This window comes from Glandiceps talaboti, chromosome 20, assembly GCF_964340395.1.
Source record: "Glandiceps talaboti chromosome 20, keGlaTala1.1, whole genome shotgun sequence".
Lineage (NCBI taxonomy): Eukaryota > Metazoa > Hemichordata > Enteropneusta > Spengelidae > Glandiceps > Glandiceps talaboti.
The window spans coordinates 7,277,370-7,300,094 of NC_135568.1; the positions used below are offsets into that span (position 1 = coordinate 7,277,370).

At 34.4% G+C, this 22,725-nt stretch overlaps 1 protein-coding gene and 1 long non-coding RNA gene across 2 annotated transcripts; one reads left to right on the plus strand and one right to left on the minus strand.

The window, feature by feature from the left end:
* LOC144451023 (histamine N-methyltransferase-like) lies at positions 1-2,630 on the minus strand. Its single transcript, XM_078141782.1, has 3 exons — positions 2,626-2,630; positions 2,273-2,568; positions 1-353 (listed from the first exon to the last, which is right to left on the minus strand). Exons 1-3 carry the CDS (start codon positions 2,628-2,630, stop codon positions 1-3), a joined length of 654 nt encoding a protein of 217 aa, XP_077997908.1.
* LOC144450830 (uncharacterized) lies at positions 1,562-12,695 on the plus strand. The gene is made up of 4 exons (XR_013482265.1): positions 1,562-1,683; positions 2,537-2,660; positions 8,283-8,336; positions 11,597-12,695. It is a non-coding gene; the product is annotated as an uncharacterized LOC144450830 (long non-coding RNA).
* The last annotated feature ends 10,030 nt before the right edge of the window (positions 12,696-22,725 follow it).

Genomic DNA, 22,725 nt, shown 5'->3' on the forward strand with positions numbered 1-22,725 from the left:
TTATTCTTTTCGTAATATCATATATCCTGAATCCCATCGTATAATGACGTCACCATTGGGTTCTGTGATTGTTTCCTTCTTTAAAAACGTCATCACTTCATCTTGAATGGCTTTGGGGGCGTTCTTTCTGAAACCAGGGATTTGAGTCATAAAATCAAGTGTATCGTCTCCTTCAGGTGACTCTTCATTGAAACATTTGGTGACCTTTACCCTTACTGGTTGTGTAATCGTCTTCAGGTTTACATCTGGTAATCGTTGTCCCACCTTTTCCTCAATATAATCTGAATTTATGAACCAACCCTTAGGGTCATGGTAATATTTCCCTAAATTTCGTAGTAGCTTGCCAACTTGGCCTGCAAAGAGAAAGCGAAATAATTATGATAACCATCATTGTATGTTCTGAACTATCAGGTCATGTCAGAACTATTTGTAGAGTAATAAATCTAGCATTTGTTTCAAAGAATGTAAAGAAGGTGTGTACGTAGACAGACCTTGTATTGAGATATGATACGTAAATGTATACCACAGTTGCTTATTTGTTTTTGCACGTCGTCGAAACCCATAGAATTAAAGTAAGGTTTCATTCGTGTCGAATTGTAACTGATATTCCCTGTAATGACAAATCTGGCCTTTGTAATCTCTGTAATATTGCATTATTCTGTACTTACTATGATAAATATCTAGATCAAGTGGTAAGCCACCCCCTCCCCCCAAAAATAGACAACAAAGGTCGCGAAGTAAAGATGCTTTGGTGTTTCACTCATGACAGGTAATGCAAACACACACACACACACACACACACACACACACATACACACACACACACACACACACACACACACACACACACACACACACACACACAATGCAAATGAAAATACAAAAGAAACAATTATAAAGTTGTCGCGCAGTGAGGATGTAGAAGTAGACAAGATATAGTGTTGATTATCAGTTGTAAAGTAAATAATTGAAGCCATTACAATCATCAAGTCCATGTGTATATTCTTTCGGCAGAAGTATGCTTCTTGTGCATTGTGAAAAAATAGCGATACTTATCACTTTTCAATGTGAATGCGTAAAGAATCCTGTTGTGTGTACTGTGATTCTGTTATTGTTAGTCTAGAGTTCAATAGACTATTCCAATCTTTGTGTTGGGGTACTCATATCCCGTGAGTGAGACAACTACATAAATTAACTTCTCCTGTGAAGAAACTAGCAGTTAGGCTAGGGTCAGAATTTACAGCAGGGGAGGGAGGAGGGGGCTGGAGAGAAATTATTTTGGTCAAAAAGTTTTTCGCAGACTCCCATTCTCGCTCTCAAAAGAATTCATCCCCCTCCCCGAATTGAACCCAAGAATGTTTGTAGCCCCCTCCCGACTACGCATATTGTAATGTGTAGTTATACCCCCCCCCCCCCCAGTATGAACAGTATAATTGGAGTTTGACTTTATATCCTAAAGGCCGGCATATCGGCCGTATCGCCTAGCAATATAACAGCCAATCAAATAGCTCGTTACTGCACGTGTTTGGCATCCAAACATAGTGATGACGTATTGCCGCCATTGTTAACGTCGCTGTGTATTACTTTATCGGACATCGCTCTTCAATAATATGCCTCGTAGATGTATTACAACTGCTCAAATGCTGCTAGATGTGTTGAGTTCGGATGAGGAAAGTGTGCTAGGTAACAATTATGGCCATGATAGTGATTTTTCTAGTGAGCATTCTAGTGTAAACGGCGATTTTGGCCACGTTGATTGAGCTGCTTCAAATGTTTCAGACGATGATAATTTAGACCCAGCACCTGTTGGCAGAGGGTATGGCAGAGGGAGGGGTCGTGGTAGGGGACGTGGGCATGGCAGGGGGGTTGCAATGGATGGGGGCGAGGCAGGGGACGTACTGGAGCTCAAAGAAGAACACCCCCCCCCCCATAGGTTGGCCAGTCAGTTTTTATCTGCTTTATTTATCAATTATTCATGTTTACACATCTAGAAAAAAATATACAATGTATAAGGGCAGACAAATATGATTTCAGAAAGAAATAATATTTCGGAACAATTACCCTGGGGAGCTCAGGATATATGTCACGTTACCCTGGGGAGCTTAGGGTTGAAAGGGTTAATTTGGTTCAAATCATGAGCAAAATATTTCGGGGCCCCTTTCAGACCATCAGAATTTTCATAGCCCACCCCTTTGAACCCTCATTTTTTCACCACCACCAAATTCTGATCGCAGCCTTAGACAATGTATTAATGTAATATCATGTAACTTACCACTGACTGTAACATTCACTAGTATTCCATCACCTGCTAACATTTCATATAGTCGAACTATCATGTCGACAGGTTCGGGGAAATGATACACTGAGTGTATAGCGTGAATAAAGTGGAAGGTGACGATCACTTCACCTTTATCAACTCTCACCACATAATCTTCAATTTTTTCTATGTTGAACTCAAATTTCACATTTTCCCATTGCTTCTGTGTCTTTTTAGAGACAGTAAGTTCAATGAATTTCTGTAATTCTTCTTCTACAGGTTCAACAGCTACGTAGACAACTTTGGGAAATCTATCAGCCAGAAAATTGATTGTTGCCTCTTCAACTTTTCCTGATTATGAAAACAACACCATGAATATTGTCATTCAGTCGTGTTTGAGAAGGTACATCATATCAGATTAATTTTAATATATGTATTCATACATACATACATACATACATACATACATACATACATACATACATACATATATACATAAATGCATACATACATACATACATACACACACACACACACACATACATACATACATACATACATACATACATACATACATACATACATACATACATACTCAAATAAGTATAAGTGTCTCACAGTACATACATACATACATATTCATTCATTCATTCAGTGATGGTATAAAATTTTCTAGCTACGTTAGGTAAGTCGTTACATACCGTTGCCTGTTCCAACAGACAATACTCGCAACTCAGCAATGTTCTCACATGTCAACATCATCTTGACAACTCCTTTTAAATCTTGACCACGTTGATACCCTACCATGTTATTTATGTAAATTTGTAAACATCTGTGGTATTCCTCTGGGTAGTGAATTAATGATTTTATTATCTCAGCCATATTTATCTAGAAAATATCATTAATTATGTGGAAATAGGGGTAACAAATACTAGTACGTATTCATTTTAGCACAACTGAACTGATAAGGTTCATAAGTGCTATAGGCATGGCAAAATGTCTGTCTGTGAGAGAGAGATAGATAGAGAGAGAGAGAGAGAGAGAGAGAGAGAGAGAGAGAGAGAGAGAGAGAGAGAGAGAGAGAGAGAGAGAGAGAGAGAGAGAGAGAGAGAGAGAGAGAGAGAGAGGTGTGTGTGTGTGTAAACAACTTAAATTAAACAACTGCTGTACCGATTGCTTTGATATTTGGTGGTCATGTTACTTCTGGTGTCTAGTTGGGAAATTATTCAAATGAAAATGATTGCTTCAGAGATGTGGGTTTTCGGTCAAAAAATGTGATTTTTGGTCTAAAAACTTAAACTCAAAAACTATTATGCAGATTGGCATGATATTTGGTTGGAACATTCTTAGTGGCAAGTAAATTAAGATTTGTTCATGACATGATGAGTCCCTCAGTAATATGTAAAGTAGGGCTAAAAATGTGTATTTTGGTCAAAAACCTAAAATTCCAAAATTTCTCAGCAGATTGGGCTGAAATTGAATAGGGATGCATCTGTCGGTGTATAGATAAAGAAATATTAAGCATATAATGATCTCATCCATAATATGCAAATTAGGTGTAAAATGTTAATTTTGGTCAAAAGTGAGTAAAACATTCAAAAATGTATGCAAATATCCCTATCAATCATGATCACACCCATAGTAACAGCCAAACGGTTGTGTATTTTACAAAGATAACAATTGGGATTAATAGACAATTGAATAAACATTCACACAATGTATGTAAATTTGCCTAGCAACAAGACTACGCCCATACCAACAGCCAAATTATCACATATATTGCAAAGATAGCAACATGGTTAATTATGCAACTGGATAGTCATTCAGCAAATGAACACCTATTTTAGCATGGACTAGCATATGGATAAACAATTTTAAAAACTGTACAGGTGTGCTACAACGCTAGCACCATTGGCGGTATTTTTTGATCATCTTCAAGTCATATTTCAAGTAAGTGTTATGTATTTGTCATTTTAGCCTACATCATTGCATGTGCCCCCCCCCCCCCCCCCTAAATAGACACCATTCACTTCTAAGCTATTAAATTGATTTGTACAACTTACCACGGGTTCCCCTCAGTGATTATGTTCCAAACTTAGGTTGATATATCAAAAGAATGTTAACTTACCTAAATGAGTACACGTCAGATGAAAAAACTTGTTATGCTTGATGGGAAGACAACTCAACCAACTCGCCCTATCATAGTGCACGTGACCCCTGTACACATCATAAATTGCAAGGTGACAAAGCGTCTATTACATTATTAATTTAACCACAGACAAGTATATATGAATATGTGTATTAGTTATCTGTGATTTAACAACCACGTGTGGGCCGGCGGGCATCTACCAACCCTCTGAACGTCGTAAGTTGGAAAGATATTAATAAATTAATAAATTCATTCATTCATTCATTCATTCATTCATTCGTTCGTTTATTTATTCATTCGTTCATTCATGTAATATAAGTGCGAAAGTTGGAGTATACATAATTATAGTAACAAAACAATAGTAGTTTACAAAAAACAATTTTTTTTTATTTTGGAGTCCAAAACATTAGCTTGTCGCAAGGACCTTGAGTTAGGCTTCAACTAAAATCCAAATATGGAGCGTCAATAATATGGGCTAAAATGAATTGGAGGTATAATATAGACAAACATATGTAAATATAAGACATTGTAACGATCTAACAGTATTAAAATCTGAATAATGATTACTAATTAACATATAGTAAAGCTTTCTAAACATCGTTTGAGGTGAGACACATATTCTGTTGTTAGACTATTCTGAAGATCACCGCCTGAAAACGAGATAGGAAACTGCCTGGCAGCTGTGTGTGCATTGACATCAATACATACATGGAACTATAAGACTTGTCTCAAAGGTTTATGTCTTGTAATGTATAGGGATATTATTATTATTATCAAATAATTTTTATTAACGTTTTTAAATTATGGAACATATTATATGGGAGATGTGATGCTTTATTTGGTCAGTCTCACAATCACCGTTATGAATAATTAATTTGAATGGTTATCCAAGTTTAGCATATACAAAATAAAGTGTACTGGGGTGTTGGGTTTCAAAAAGACTTACTGAAGTCGCAGGATTTTTTTTTCCATTCTTTATATATTTTAATAAATTTAAATGCTGGTATGTTGTTCTTTGTTTAAGAAAATCGTGAAGTCTCGCAAGAAACAGTAGGTTGGCTTTCCACACCTATTTTTTTACGTATTCGAGAAAAATAATGATAGAATCGCGAAAATCGTGAAGTCTGGCAAGAAATAGTGGGTGCGGAAACTGACATCAACTTAAAAAGACAATATGAAACTGTTCTCCCAATCTGTAATGGCTGTATATCTGATAGAAAGAAATAAACAACACAGAGACCATTTGAAAAACAATGGAAAACCTGAACTAGACCACTTACACATGAAAACAAATAAAATAAAATAAAAAATCTACCTACCCCACCTATTTTAAAATTGAATGTAGTCGGAACCACGCAATTTTTTTACTCCCTAATTAGTAAAAGTGGAAATTTGAGGACAACATATTCCTTCCCAAATTAAAAGTGAATGAGATACTCAAAACATCTGAAGACGAAATGACGAAAAAATCTTTCAAAAACAATAATGTTTACAAAATTGGTTTCGTTAGAAAATAATGGATCTCCGAGATTTCTTTAAAGGGGAACAAACTCAGTTTATATTTTTTGTTGCATATTTAAAAGGCATCACATTTTTAACCTCACTGAAATACACTTAACCATGACTTATATACAATTAATAAATTCAAACTTGGTAGTACGATATAACACACAAACGATGCAATAACTTAATTTATTACACATATTATGAAATGATGAGGAAATCCCTACAGTACAATCAACTGTTCTAACAATGCCAAAAGACAATTGTAATGTTATAAAAGGAATGTATTGATATTAACATTTTACTACCATAGATTAAACAAGGTTTTATGTATTTCAGTATTTTCACTTCAGTAAAAAGTTCATTAACTGAGCTTGTCCCACTTTAATGTAAAATACAAAAATGGTGTAAAATGTCACAATCATATACATTTAAAGATTCTGATTTCTTTACACATTAACTTATCTTGTGGTGGGACTGAAGTAGGGTGGGTACAACTTCAACTACATACGATAGTTTTTAATGGCGAGGGGCTTCTCTATTTGTATATAGACCTGTGTACATGGTTTGATTTGCTTTTATTAGAACAACTGAACTTCTAAGGTTCAGTAGGGTTTATATTGCAAAGATGAAAAGTGAAAATATGAAAAGTGGGAAGGGCAGGCAAGTTATTAAAGATTCAAAACATGTATGCAAAGATACTATACTATACTTAATTCTCATATAGCACTGCGATAACTTATCGTTGATCCTTAAATCTGTGTTTATTCTTTCATACGTCATCATTTTTTGTCAAAATCTCACAAGCATGTCGTTTCAAATGCATATAAATATGCCTAATCAGAAAACCCAATTGAATAGTAAATATCGATATTTTGGTGTTACATGATTTCTACTGTGGCCATTTTGATTTTATCCGAATAACGCGTATTATGATACTTTACTTTTTGCACATAGGTACAAATAGACCCCCACCCACCACACTGAGTTGGGAGTCTAAAGTTTACTTGCTTTGTTTGTGCAAAACCTTGGCATTAAACTCATTGTTTTTGAGAACATGTACATACTAGCTAGTCAATGAATAAGTGTAGAACTACAGGGGAGAGTTTTCAATGACTTTATAAGTACATTGTAGGATGCCATGTTAACACATGTCTACCAGACAATAAACTGAATTATCCAATTAATTATGTGGAACAGACCGCAATGTTCTTTCTCAGCGACAGTGCTGTTTCTATGCAGTCTCAAGGACAGGCATGTTTCTTTTGTCTAGTGATTGTTTTCACAAGAAAATTATAGTAAAAATAGAAAATGAAAAAAAAAAATGGCGACAGAGATCAAGGGATAGAAGCTGTGGTTTATGCTGGGAACAAGTGTGGCTTGTTTGCTTGAAGATCACTTTTCATGCATACAAAAGAGGGCCATTTAAAAAAAAAAAACCAACAACAGTATAACACATAACCCAGTCTAGAATCCAGGCGTATACTAGGAAGTTTGTATTTTGGCAACCCCAAAATATGATGAAAATGTGATGGGGAATTAACGAATTCAACATCCCCATGACTTGCGTGGACTCTAGGCTACACATAATCTCTCTAGAAAAAGAATCTGGCAAAGAAACCAGGTAGAGAAAAGACGTAATTGACTGGGGTGAACCATCATGGGAATAAAATAAAGAGTAATAGGGACTCCGCCAGAGCAAAATCCCCCCCGCGACTAGATGCTTACGTGTATAAATACACATGCACAAAATGTGTACGGCCGGCTTTATCTCCACCATCATGCACCTCCACTTTGAGAAAAGGTTAGAATGGCAATGAATGTGTACTAGCATTTACTCTACATTTTAGTCCTAGACAAATGGCACTGTAACCACATGTTGTATTCTTTGATACAGTGTTGCAGCCAGCATTTTGAAAGGGTGGCACATAGTGTCCCGAGACTTTCATTTTTCTGGGTTATCATAAATATTTTTGGGACATTATTAAAAAAAGCACCAATGCCGTTGTAGCACAGCTATACAGTTTTTTAAAATATTTATCCACATGTTGATCCATGCTAGATATTTGCTGAATGCAGTTGCTAGTATCAACCCTGTTGTTATCTATGCAATATTCGTGATCATTTGGCTGTTGCTGTAGGCGTGGTCATGTTGCTAAACATGTTTGCATACAATTTTAGTGTGGGTCATCTATGACTCGTCACTTCCAAAGTTGTGGGTCAGGTCCAAATAATGTGTGTCAAATGACCCAAAACCCCCTCTGGCTGCAACAGTTACACTGTTGATAGCTTATTTTATTCAGCGATATTTTGATTTGCTCAGTTGACAGTTTGTGATTATGAAATTAAATATATTAATATGTCTCCCTATAGGTTCACAACCCAGATGTACAAGTACAAGGTGATGACGACAATTATGCAGACCAGGTAAGTTACATTTCATAGATAGAAACCAGCACTTTTGTGGATGCCTAATGGGTTTAATATTGCTAGATTCTTTCACAGTCTACTGTCTTTTAATAAATTTAGGACACTTTCTTGAACTCACAGCTGTGGACTCTCTGATCTAAATTAATGTAAATAGTAATGTAATATACTGCTACTTAAATAAACACAGCAGACTGTGAGATAGTCTAGAGGTATTTGGTGACATTTTAGTAATCAAAATGGTCACATGTCAGCACAACTGGTAATGATGACGCATGGACATTAGTGGAGGGGCATCATGTAAACCAGTAGAGGGGCATGGTGTACACTAGTAGAGGGGCATCACTGATACAATATAGTGCACCACTTTCATATTAGATTATTCATGCCTGATGGCTTGTTAAGATAGCTGTTGCTATGATGGAAAGCTCACTGTAGACATGCCAAATTAAGTACAGACAGAAAGTGTAGCATGTTGTCATTAATATTTATTAGTGTAAGTAGTTTGTGTATGACTTGCATTGTTAGATAGCATTAGTTAGAGACATGTCATGATGGTTTTGTGTGTGTGTGTGGTGATGCATGGAGAGAGAGAGAGAGAGAGAGAGAGAGAGAGAGAGAGAGAGAGAGAGAGAGAGAGAGAGAGAGAGAGAGAGAGAGAGAGAGAGAGAGAGAGAGAGAGAGAGAGAGAGAGAGAGAGAGAGAGAGAGAGAGAGAGAGGGGGGGAGAGAGAGAGAGGGGGAGGGAGAGAGATATTTTTAGATGGGAAGGCATAACAAAGTGTAATTGTTTTGTACAATGAAATGTTGTGGAGGGATAGCGAGACTACCAGGTGCCATGTTGTTGCAAAGCATGATGGGCAATCAACCATATTTTAATGCATGAATTGGTATATATATAAATAGACAAGGGTAGCTAAGGTGTCAGATCTGACAAGTTTGGTCTGTGACCATTTATTTTCTCTTCTAAATGATAAATTACAAGGAGTACTAATTTCAAAAGTAACGATAGGAATTGTTTAATTCTTTCAAACTGAATTTAGAATACATTGAATTATTACTTTACTGACTTGAAGGAGTTCTAATACCATAAATTTAAAGCTGCACTAGATGAAACTGGAACTTTTCCTGAAGATGTTTTGTTAGATATACGACACTGCACTGTACAATATCTTACCCACAACTCTCTCTGATTGGTATGCTTGGAGGTTCCTTATTTTATAACTTTTTCAATAATCCATACTTTTCAACATTTTAAGCATAGTAATTAAGTTTAATTAATATGTAGAAAAAGAACGCTTAGGAATCAAAAATAAAGTTCAAAATTTTGTATAAAAATGAACTAACAACTGAATTAAGCATGTGCTTTGAATAAAACACTTTTCACCGTCAAAGTGTCAATAACTTGGGTAGTCAGTGTGTATGATGAGTTTTAGTATGTAAATTTCTTTTGTCATACCTATTCAAATAAATCTATATCTTTGGCAAAGTCGTAACAGGTGCATATATTTTCCTTAGTTTCGTCGCAAATATTCTGCATGTCTTTCAAGAAATTCTGCTGACAAATTCCTAAAATTGCTACTCCTTCTACAATAAATCACTGATACCAGAACCGATGAAAATGGGTATTCAGAAACTCATCAGTGGCAATTCTACGCTTGCCAATTGGAAAAAATGTTTTTACAAAACCCTATACACTACAAATCAGAGAGAGTTGTGGGTAAAATGTTGTACAGTGCACTGGTAATTGAGCCTTTGGTTTACTAAGATAGATGTAAACTAAATCTATTGTTCTTCAATGTAGTAGATTACACTAGTGGGTGATATCAGTTCCTCTGTTGTGCGATTTCAATCACCCTGTGATCAAGATAGTGTAAACATTGGCAGTCCCAAAACAGCACTGCAAGTTCATAGAATTCCAAATAAACTACCGGTAGTTTTCAGAGACGTCTCCCTACTTAGACCATAATTAAACCAACATCCATTCAATAGCTTATCACGGTTGTATCAACATTCTGAGGTATATTTGATGAATTGTTAGCATAGTGTACATACATATATTATTTATTTGCCAGAGGTCAAAAAAAAAACGACAACCAAATTTACATATCAAGTGTGGAAAATGAAATAATCTAGTAATCACATCGCCAATAAGAAAAAAAAAAGTATATATAAAAGAATAACGTGAACTTCTGGCTGGACCACAAAAATGGTTTGTTCAAACTAGTCAAGTTCGTGGTCCAAGGAAAACATAAAAAGTTAACATGTTGCGAAAATAAATTCAGTTTGTGTAAATCTTCATAAACTGAAGACTCAATTACAAGAGTAATAACTGATTTACTCACAATATCATACACCTTATAAAGTATTGAATCACCTGTGAGTCAAAAATTTCATGTAGCTGTATGATACAATGAATCTTATCAAATTGTTTTTTTGGGTCCACACCTTAAAATCAGCGGCCCAATGCAATCAATATTTCAACCTGTTACTGTACTATTTATGGATAAATTTGACTTGTAATAAACATGTATAATGTCTAATTATTGGTATTGAAACAATTTTCAGTGAATATATTGTTGGTTGTCTGATCAAAAAATATAAACTTCAGTTGCAGCTAGTGCAGCTTTAATGTGAATCTCTTAAAGAAATTGGAAATCAAACAGTAACATCTGATTACAAATTGTTAACAATATATGCAAGGGGTGTCATTTCTTCAATTATTTTCTGTCCATTTTAAGGAAAACACCATTCCAGGAAATGTATTTTCTTAAAGTTTGGGTTCTGGAGAGTCATTTTATGGTTTCATATCTCATAATTTTCACTCGGCTACTACACCAAATTGAAACTCTATTTCACTGATACACCATTGCATGATGGGTCTTAGCAGACATGAATATGTATTAGATACACACTGAATATTCATGACTTTATCTGAAGGAAATAATCAATAAGTTGTAGGAGTTGTGAATATTCAGTGCACATTTAATAAATATTTATATGTGCTAAGAATCGTGAGGCAGTGGTTTACCACTAATGAAGCAATAGAGGTGAAACAAGTTTCATATTTGGTGATTCTCGACAACTGAGTGAAAATTTTGTGATGTGAAATCATGGAATGGGGCTACAGAACCCAAAGTTTCTGAAAATACCTTTATTTCCAGGAGTAGCATTCCCATATGAAACAAAATCTGCAAAATGTATCTTGTTATACTCAACACAGACACATTGTATTTGAGTTTCTTGTTCTTTCTAATGTAGGATGGAGATGAAAACAAAGAAGAGGATGAAGATGAAGACGAAGATGATGATGATGATGATGACGATGATGATGAAGAAGAACAGGAAAATGACGTACAACATGGACACCTTGCACATAGAGCGGTAAATGATCTAAGAAACTGACAACACAATAGGGAAATGTAAACACAAATAATTTTTGCATCATTCACTGGCTCTGTTTGACACAACCACGTAGAAACCAATAAGAAACTGCATATTCTATAAGAATATTGCAATTTTTTGATTCATTTTGTCTCAATGAAATAAACCATTTTAAACTACTGCAACTAGACAGACATGTGGGTGCCAATGTTTTGATGTCTGCATTATGGCATACAAGTTCATTTCATTTTAAGAAATTGTGGCAAGAAACTGTATTCATTCAATCTTGCTGTCTTAAAGTGTAGCATATACAGTTTCTTATTGGTTTCTGAGCAGCTGTATCAAAACTGAGTGATCAGTAACTTGAATTGTAGACAGGGGGGGGGGGGGGTCAGATACACTTTTGAAATAGAGATAAAAATAACATCAAAATTAAGTTATTTCAGAATCCAATATGACCACCATCCAATGCTTTAATTCGCTGTGGGAATGAAAGATTGTTAATTTCCAGTGAAGCTCAAAATTTCTTGTAATATTTCAAAATAGCCAGGAACAAGCTATCATATGGCAAACCTTGGAGAGATTTTAAGTATTTAAATTTCAGAGTATTAGTCCCAAAGTACATTTAAATGTCAAAATATGACTTCATGATTTTTCCATATAAATCACATCTTAGTGACTACTAAAGGTAACATTTGCCAGCCAAGGGTGTCTGTAACCATGGATACAAAATGTCCATTACAGCTCCTTAATATCTTCTCTGCAATATTGAAAAAGTAGAATATTTTGTGATGACATACACTAGAATTTAAAACAAATTGAAATACAGTATTTGATGTATATGTAATAGGGTATGAAAATATTTCACTTGGAATGTCCAATCATTTTTCTATCAGGGGGTAATATTTATTTGCTTTTTTATATATGTACTTTTTTTGCATCAAAGTTGCCAAGTAATAAAAGAATCTTAACGATATATGTGTGTGCTTGATGTTATCAACTGAGTTTGGTCATTCACCAAAATCCCCCAAAAATTCCTGTAAGGGTATAAAAAAATTTTTTCATTTACTTGTGATTGTAATAGATAAAAGTGACAAAAACACATGTGTAAAAGGAGGGGGGGACCCAGTCTAGTGGGTAAGACTGTGGACTGGCAAGACAGAGTCCTGAGTTCAATTCCTAGACAGGTAAGTCTGAGTCCCGAGTTGGAATAGAAATAGAAGTTGGAATAGGAGTTGGAATAGAAATAGAAGTTGGAGTCCCGAGTTGGAATAGGAGTTGGAGTTGGGAAAAAAGAACTACAAATGATTCTTTATTAGAAAATTTTTTTATTGACTATAAATATGAAACAATTTCAATGTAAGTGTTAAGAACTGTTTTTTTTTACTACACAACAAATGATTCTTTATCTGAAAATTGATTGACTATAAATGAATTTAAAGTGGCCATATGGATGAGAATTTGGTATTTATTTTGGATTTTTATTTGATAAAACAAATTCACTATGTGTTTATACTTGAAAAAATAATGTGAAATAACATATACTAAGTCTATGTTGATAACTCAACTGCAAAATATAAAACAATGTATAAAATGTTTGTTACTGTATGTACAAGAAGACTTATATGTAATAGATAGTCAACGAGTTCGGGAGGGTAATGTGCCAATAAATGATGGGTCGCAGTTTTTTTAATTTATTTATTCAGGTAAACCAACCCTGTGTCGTTGACTATTACATATAAGTCTTCTTGTACATACAGTAACAAACATTTTATACATTGTTTTATATTTTGCAGTTTGACTTATCAACATAGACTTAGTATATGTTATTTCACATTATTTTTTCAAGTATAAACACATAGTGAATTTGTGTTATCAAATAAAAATCCAAAATAAATACCAAATTCTCATCCATGTGGCCACTTTAAATTGTCATTTATAGTCAATTTGGCACATTACCCTACCGAACGAGTTGTCTATCTTACTTACACTATGGCGTGATTGGCTCAAACCCTTAAGAAAGAGTGGGAAATATCCTTAACTGTATTAAGTTGTTATGATGAGATATGTAGAATAATTCAATTGGTCACCGTTTGGGTAAAATGAGGAACCTTCACTGATATCACAGTTTCATCTTGGAATGGGCTGGTACATTCTGACTGGTTAAAGCTACTATGAAAGTCATTGCTTTACAATTTGATAAGCATGACAACACCATTGTGTACTGTGAAGAAGCTGTATGAGCAATACGGTATACGAATATCAGGTGAATATCTATTTTACCCTGGTCCCTTGAGACTAAGTGAGGATGCTGTAAGGAGATGCAGGGAGAGCTAAAATTTACATACAAGGACCTGGTGTCCATGTAAAGTTACACCTCTGACTGTTAGTCTAGTAAACAAAAGAACACAATACAATCACCATTGGGGGCGCACTTCAAATTTACTGCATATCGTGTTTCAGAGGGTAACACTGGTGAAAGATCAAAATATTTTTGACAGTAGATAAATAAATGTTATTCATCCTACATAACCATTTCATAGCATTTTTAGAATGCTAAGTTTGACAACATTATTGTGAATGGCATTGTAAAATTACACTGAAATGCATCCTGTTGCCTACTTGTTGTATGCTTAAGACTAATTGAATCATGTCTCCATGTGGCGTCTAGTTCTCACCTGATATTCATATACCATATTGCTCATTTAAGAACTTCTGAACAACTTGTTCAGTTTCATGCACAGCTAAATGGTCAGTGGCCATGATGAAGAATTGTAGCTTTCACGTTGCCAAATCTGGGGCGCCCTCTTGTGGTGCTTACCTGCAAAATGGCAGAACTTAGGTATCTGGAATATGGCGTATTTGGCTTGTGTGTAGGCTAATGACCAATATCATTCTATATACAATAAAGTACTTTCCAAGTCTGTTTGTCAAAAGAATGAAATTTCAGATTGGCTCCAGTTCCTTTCACCGATGATCCCTGGGAAGCCTTATGTGAATTCGATGATCCCTGGGGAAGCCAATATGAATCTCAGTATATGAATTTACATAGTACTTCAGAGTCTCTGTGGTGTGTCAAAGGTTAAAATTTAAGATTGAAGCCAGTTCCTTTACCCAATGATCCCTGGGAATCCTTTATCAATGTCAGCATCGTCTTCACCCTGTACAAAATAATAAACAAATGAAAGGTTACTATTTCGCCTTAAATTAGTTTTTTTTTTTCAAGCCAAAAAGATGAATAGTGAAACACCATCGCCCATTTGTTTAAACTATTTTCAAAATTTCCAGCTGAGAAAAGCAAAATTCTACGTGCACAATTTATGAAATTCAAAACACAATTGTGGTGACTTTGAACATTTTGATTTTGAGCAATAAAGAACCAATGACATTGCCATGATGTAGGAAGACCACGATATAAATTCCATATTTTTTGTTTGAATGTCTTCAACTTGGGTTGTGCGAAGTATCCACCAAAGCCTACAATGTGCAGTACTACTAAACAGAACTTTTCTGTGGCGATCGGCACTATACAAATTTGATTGATTAATTGATTGATTGATTGATCAATCTTTGATAGCGAGGATTTCTAACTTCTATCTTCCAGTGCACATTTACGTGAACTTCAAGTATTTACACTATCTTTGTATCCTAGGTCATGATATCTACATAAGGCAGTTTTTACATTGTGAATCGAATCAATGCCTCACCCATACATATTGCTAGCTATGAATCCATAGCAAAGGTGTAAGTTTAACTACCTACGTCACTGGAGCATATTCTCCAAAGCTAGTCTCTGGGCTACAGTTAGATTGTCAGTATCCTACTAGCATTCATACTTGTGGCAGTTATTGCTAAATAATAACGCTACATACATAATATCATGTGTGAAAATTGTTATACCGAATCAAAATATGAGAAGAGGTCATATCTGAAAGGTTAAAGGTCAAAGATCATCACATCCTCTGAGTACTTTGATCTCTTACCTTGAAAATTCTGTTGAGTTGATCTATTTCAGATCTTCCTGGGAATAGCGCCCTCATTGTCAGCATCTCAGCAAATATACACCCTACAGACCACAAGTCTATTGGACAAGAATATTCCTAGATAAAGAAAGGAAAACAAAACATTTCTCAATAAAGTGTATTGATTATTGATGAGAAATAAGAAATCCTGTCTCTATGCACTGTTACAATGACAAGAAAACACAACCTTTTCGTATGAAATCTTCCAACTATACATAATACAACCTGTTTCAATGAACTATTACATCTATAGTCTTGTAGTAAGACCTCAGAGATCTGTGCTTTGAAGGTTACTAAACAAAAGCGAAGAACGACAGTACCTCTGTTCACAGTCCCTACTGGCAAGTCCTCAGGTATGCTATTTATGTGTACCTCAAAAAAATACAACCTTTTCCTATGAACTCTTATAACTATGCACAATACTATCTGTTTCAAAGAGCTGCTACATCTACAGTAATCTTTGTAGTAAGAACTCAGATCTGTGCTTTGAAGGTTACTGAATGAAAGGCAAAGAATGACAGTACTTCTGTTCAGTCAATATGAGCAAGCCGTCAGATATGCAAAGAATGGTTACTTTATAAAAAAAAACACTTTCCTATGAAATCTCATAACTATTCATTGTATAATCTGTTTCAATGAAATGTTAAGTCTGTTGTAGTAACAACTAAGATCTGTACTCTGATGGTTACCAAACACAAGGTAAAGGATGACAGCACTTCAGAATGACATGTTTGTGAATAAGAAATTGCAGTGGTCATGGAAATTGTACAAAGTTAGGAATATTTGTCCTTAAAAAATGCTCACTTTAAATGGTTGCCATGGAAACGGGTAAATGCAAGTATTTTAAGTAAAAAATATTTCAAAAATTGAAACGAGCGGTAAAAGTTACCCACTGGGTAGTGAAATTTAGTCATTTTGGCTTTTATTAAAGGTAAATTATACAACTTCCAGTTTCTGAGGTGGACTTTTTTGTTACTTTAGCACTTGACTGTCCATTTTGTGACCCTGGTATTCTGTTAAATAATGGAATTTCTCATCTCTCACACCTTTGATTGTTACATCTGTACTTGTACTTTTACTTTTAAGTAAAAAAATGATACTCTAATGTCTCAAACAAAAATGAAGTGCACCCAATTTTTGAAATTTATTTAAAAAGTGCATTTTTGATCATTGTAAAGGTGAAAAATTGTGAAATTTTCCATACTTAAAAGTGCTATATTTTCTGAACGGATGAACTGATCATGAAAATTTACATAGTATTTTGGTTTTAAAAGTAACTTCTTTCAGATGAATGAGTAATCTTAAGTGTATTTCTCAGTAAGTTAAATTTTTTGTGTGACCCCCCTATTGGAAGAAACCATCAGTGTTCAAACTTGTATAGTTATTCTCTGTCCATAATGTAAAGCAAACGTATAACTTAGGACAATTCTTGAGACATGCAGGAAATTTAAGAATACTGTAAGGTGTTATTTGCAATATATATATTTCTGGTTGTTGGGTTTTTTTTTCATTCTCCATATATTTTCCTGTATACAGTTATGTAAATTTTTCTTTGGTTTTGTAATGCTCAAGTTGAATAAATAATTGTAATTGTAATTGTGTGTGTGTGTGTGTGTGTGTGTATGTAGTGCACTGTACAACATTTTACCCACAACTCTCTCTGATTTGTAGTGTTGGACATCATCTCCTTGAAGTCAGACAAATCTCACCAGTGTATAGGGTTTTGTAAAAAAACATTTTTCTATTTGGCAAGCGTAGAATTGTCACTGAAGAGTTTCTGAATACCCATTTTCATCGGTTTTGGTATCAGGGATTTATTGTAGAAGGAGTAGCAATTTTAGGAATTTGTCAGCAGATTTTCTTGAAAGACATGCAGAATATTTGCGACGAAACTAAGGAAAATATATGCACCTGTTATGACTTTGCCAAAGATATAGATTTATTTGAATAGGTATGACAAAAGAAATTTACATACTAAAACATCATACACACTGACTACCCAAGTTATTAACACTTTGACAGTGAAAAGTGTTTTATTCAAAGCACATGCTTAATTTAGTTGTTAGTTCATTTTTATACAAAATTTAGAACTTTATTTTAGATTCCTAAGCGTTCTTTTGCTACATATTAATTAAACTTAATTACTATGCTTAAAATGTTGAAAAGTATGGATTATTGAAAAAGTTCTAAAATAAGGAACCTCCAAGCATACCAATCAGAGAGAGTTGTGGGTAAGATATTGTACAGTGTAGTGTAAGATCATGAAGACCTACCTCCTCATAACATTATCTGTGACAGCAAATGCCTGATAATCCTTTCACCACCACTCATCTGCATGACGACAAGTTTTTGAATTGTTTTTCCTGTAGCACTATTAATGAATTTCTGCACATCTTGATATGATTTCCACAGCACATTTGAATTGGTGGCATCATTTTCACTGTATGGGTCATTTGTTGAACCATATCTACGGAAAAAACACAACAATTTAGAATAACTTAGAACTATAGAATTTAATAGAAAGGAACAGAAAAATACAGTATGGTTCATATCCTAAAATTTAAACTAAATCTTCACTAAAAAATTTAACATTAGAAAACATTCATTTTATACAAATTTTGCACGAAAGACAATGAAAGAACGTACATAAAGTCCATGTCTGTAACTCAATAAACTGAAAAAACTAACAAATGTCTAAAAAGTTTGTTATTGCAAATACAATAACAAATAATTTGCATTGTTATATGTATTTATCTATAAAGTTTTGCAATTTATTGAGTTACAAACAAGGACGTCATATATGTTCTTTCACGTTACAAAATTCTGAGTAGAAACAATGTAATGGAGTTGTTTTATCAATTACAATTCACAGCTAAATGGCCAATTTATTCCATATGACCACTTTTAAATTATCATGAAGTATAGCCTTCAAAACATTGTACCATTCTTCAAAATATAAGCACCAACATTTATGCACTGACGACAAAGCCTGTTTGTCACTATGCTGTCGCCTCAGTCGCAATCAGGGTACACACTAGTTGGCAAAAAACACCCAAATATAAAGTTCTTCAGAGACTTTTCTTTTTTATATTTTTTGAAACTTTGATACCTGATACTTATTGTACAAAAAGGTTTTTGAGCATTCTCCTCTAGATTTTATTTCCCGTAATATAATAATACACCACTATCAGTGGGGTACAGACAGGACATTTTTGCCCTGTAAAGTGTAACGTAAAATTTAGCACATTCTCATCAATAAGGTCTATGATTCTACCTCACCATTCCATAGGTACTATGGATCACGTGAGATAGCGTTTATGTACCCACAAGTCAATGCGATAGTATTACCGCAAGTCTAAACACTACGATTGTTTGGGCTGTTTCAAATTCTGTAAGTTTACGGGTTTTGCCCGACAGACACGAAACAGAGCTTTACAGAGTGTGCGTGATCCTGTCGTACTACTCCATGGTTTGGTAGAATTCCTATCAAATTTCGACTTCCAGGTAAGTCTCATTAAATTTTTTGATTTCACATTAAAACATTTTATGTTGACTAACAAAAGTTGTTCTTCAGTATTATTCATAGACTTACTTTACAATGTTGTTTTTTTACTTTTCCTAGCTGAATTGAAACTACTTCATCAAAACAGAAAAAGTTCCCAAAAATCTAAGTCACTGACAAACACCCGTCTTTTAATCAGAATGCAATAGATGGAAACAGAATAATTGTTGAAGAAGAGAAAGTAAAGTAGAATGTTCCAGTGATTTTTTGTTCAGGAAAAAATAGTTTAAGAATTGAATCTAACAAGTCAATACAGATACTGTAATGGGGGTATGGACAGGACACCATAACATGTGACACTTTTGTCAGACAATACACCTATTCTGATCACCTATATTTAAGATTTTTAAATGTCACATTCTTTTATTAGCTCCATGACACTTATTGTTGAAAAATATAGAGTAAATTGTCACATAGGCTGTTCTTTCTATTATTTTCATTAAAAAAATTATGAATTTCATGTTATGCTGACTGAATAGAAACCACATTATACTACTTCAGCACTAGTACTATATGTATATTGATAATGAGTGAGGAACATAATTAAAATAATGTTAAAAACAATCAATGAATCAACTCTTTCTTTTATTAAAACTGTTGATCAAATGAACAGCATCAATACAAGACTACTTTGGGGGTACGGACAGGACATCACTATCGATCCTATGTCCCACAAAACACTGTCAAAAACACAGATTTAATCTGATCACTCTCCCACACTTTCCAACTTTTTTCCATACATCTGTATAATGATTACTAAATTTAAATGTCCAGTCAACTGTTGATAAGACATGGTAGTTACTACTAATATCTGATATTGTTTGATGTTGGTTTGTCGGGCGAGATTGCCAATATTGATAATGCACATTATTAATTTTTAAATCATTAATGTTATTTTATCAATAATAGTATAGAAAAATTATTTAGAAATTTAAAAATCTTGAACTTTATACATGTGCTTCATGATACATGTACATCTTCAAACACAATCTATGATTGACATTACAAACCAAGTTGTTTGTTCTGTAGCCCGATATGCACATTGAAAAAATGTTCTGCAGGATGGCTCAAAGTTGTGAAGTCATCAGGGCTGTACATGGATAACTTCAAGAAATTGCATCTACATGTAGGCCCTATGATGAACAGCTTTATTTAACACAGTCTCATGTATTGAAGCATGCATTGCTGATATACGAACTTGGTATGCATCGAATAAATTAAAGCTTAATGACAGTAAAACAGAGATAATCCACTTATCTCGATTCAGTAAAACCAATCCTGTACCATGTATCACAATTGGGGACAGCACTGTCAACACATCATCCACAGCACGTGACCTTGGGGTTATACTTGACTCGGAACTTAGAATGACTTGTCATGTAAATAACATCTGCAGAGCAGCATCCCTAGCCATTCGAAAGATCGGCCAAATTAGAAAGTACCTCGACAATACGAGCACCGAAAGACTAATCCATGCATTTGTTACCTCTAGGCTGGATTATTGCAATTCCATCCTCTATGGATTACCATACAAAGAGATCAACAAACTTCAACGTGTGCAGAACACAGCTGCTAGACTTGTTGCCAAACTACACAAATATGATTTTATATGTAACAACATGATATACAAAACATGGCATACATTTTACAGTAAAATGTTTTTCTCGTGTTTATAATCATGAAAATTCCTAGCAATTGCAACAGCTATTCAATACCAACAGAATCATGTGTGGTTTGGGGGGTTTGCTTTCAACAAATAGGGTGTACTGATACATGCAGATATTATCATCATGACAGCAGCAATCCTGTCCAGTCCGGTACCCATTGTAACACTTGACCATTAATAGGTAAACTACTTGAATGCATTCAAATATTTGAATTACAGAAGCCTGAGTTTAAATACTGGGTAAACAGTGAATGAATGATACAGAAATTTAAAATCACACATATTTATACACTAAATACTGATGTACTGTAAAGGAAACTTGCGTATGAGCAATATTATGATGAACAATTTAGCTATTTAGCAATCATAATTTGCACACTCATGATTTGTTTATGCTTTGATTAATATTATTTACATTGACTATGAAATTGTTAACTTAATTAAACACATCAGGAAATTATTTTATTCCTAAAAATAGTATTTCCACAATGTGGGGGTACAGACAGGACATGGGGGACGGACAGGACAAATACCCATTGTTGTCAAATTCCAGGAATACTACTTGATGATAATTACATGGTTAGTATATAAAGATAGATGATGCTTTATGCCCTATTGATACATACAAACAGAAAATGAAATACACTCCTATTATGGGTTTTAGATATAGGGGTACAGACAGGACATTTTTTTTCGATGTAACACATACCTTAAGATTTACGTCAATAGTGTGAAATTAGGTAGCCACTCTGTTCTTTGTTTGGTTCAATAAAGAAGTAGTCATAGTATCTATCTTTAATAATCAATTTCCTAACATTTAAAAGGGTACTGTTTGATCTAATGATGGATTTTTGTCAGGCATATGAAAAATACAGATTTTTATAACAAAGGGATGTGACAGTGATGTGTTACAGTAAATGTGTACAATTTTCTAATACGGGCACATACCCTTCAAAATTGTCTGCAAAAGATTTACATCATACATATATATCATCTGTTGATAGTATACAAAGTTATTATAGTTGTTTATTTCTTTTGATTCAGTGCCAAATATTTACTATATTCTACTGCAAAGTCGTAACGCTCAAAACTGACCCATTTTTGTGCATAAAAATAGTTTCAACAATTCTTGGTGGATTCACTTGAAATTTTCAGTTCTAGTTCTCAAAGCTTTCTTCAAAATAAAGTTGGTAGATAGTTTCTCTTTGGCATAGTATTTTGCAACTATGCTTGTAGCATTGAAAATTTTGTAAATGTACCCTGATTGTGACTGAGGCGTGACATGTGTACCCTTTTGGATCAAGCTCGGATTGGCATCACTGTACTGGAAATGCTCCAGTGGATCATAAGCCCGGCCGCACAAAACATCTAAAATAAATTGATATATAAGCTTACCTCCAATAATTAGTCAGAGCGAAACTGTTTTGTAGGCAACGGCGTTTTCAAAGACAGAAACACGTCGACCATTCGGTGTATACAGCCATTTTGGTTCGAGAAATTCATCGTCTGGCATGCAACACCAAACTTGTTTGGGTTACCGTTTGCGAACGGCCAAGATTGTGGGTTTCCCTCGGCTAGACACGCCAGAGTCAAACAACAGCAAATTAAGTACAACGTTACCATCTCTTCTGTAACAAATTTCTGGCAGGTTTATAGATTTTTATGACCATTTTCGAACTTCACGAATACTCGACACAGCACATGTTGCAGTTCATTACATATTCAAATTTATGTGATTTGCCGAAGGCGCGTTCGT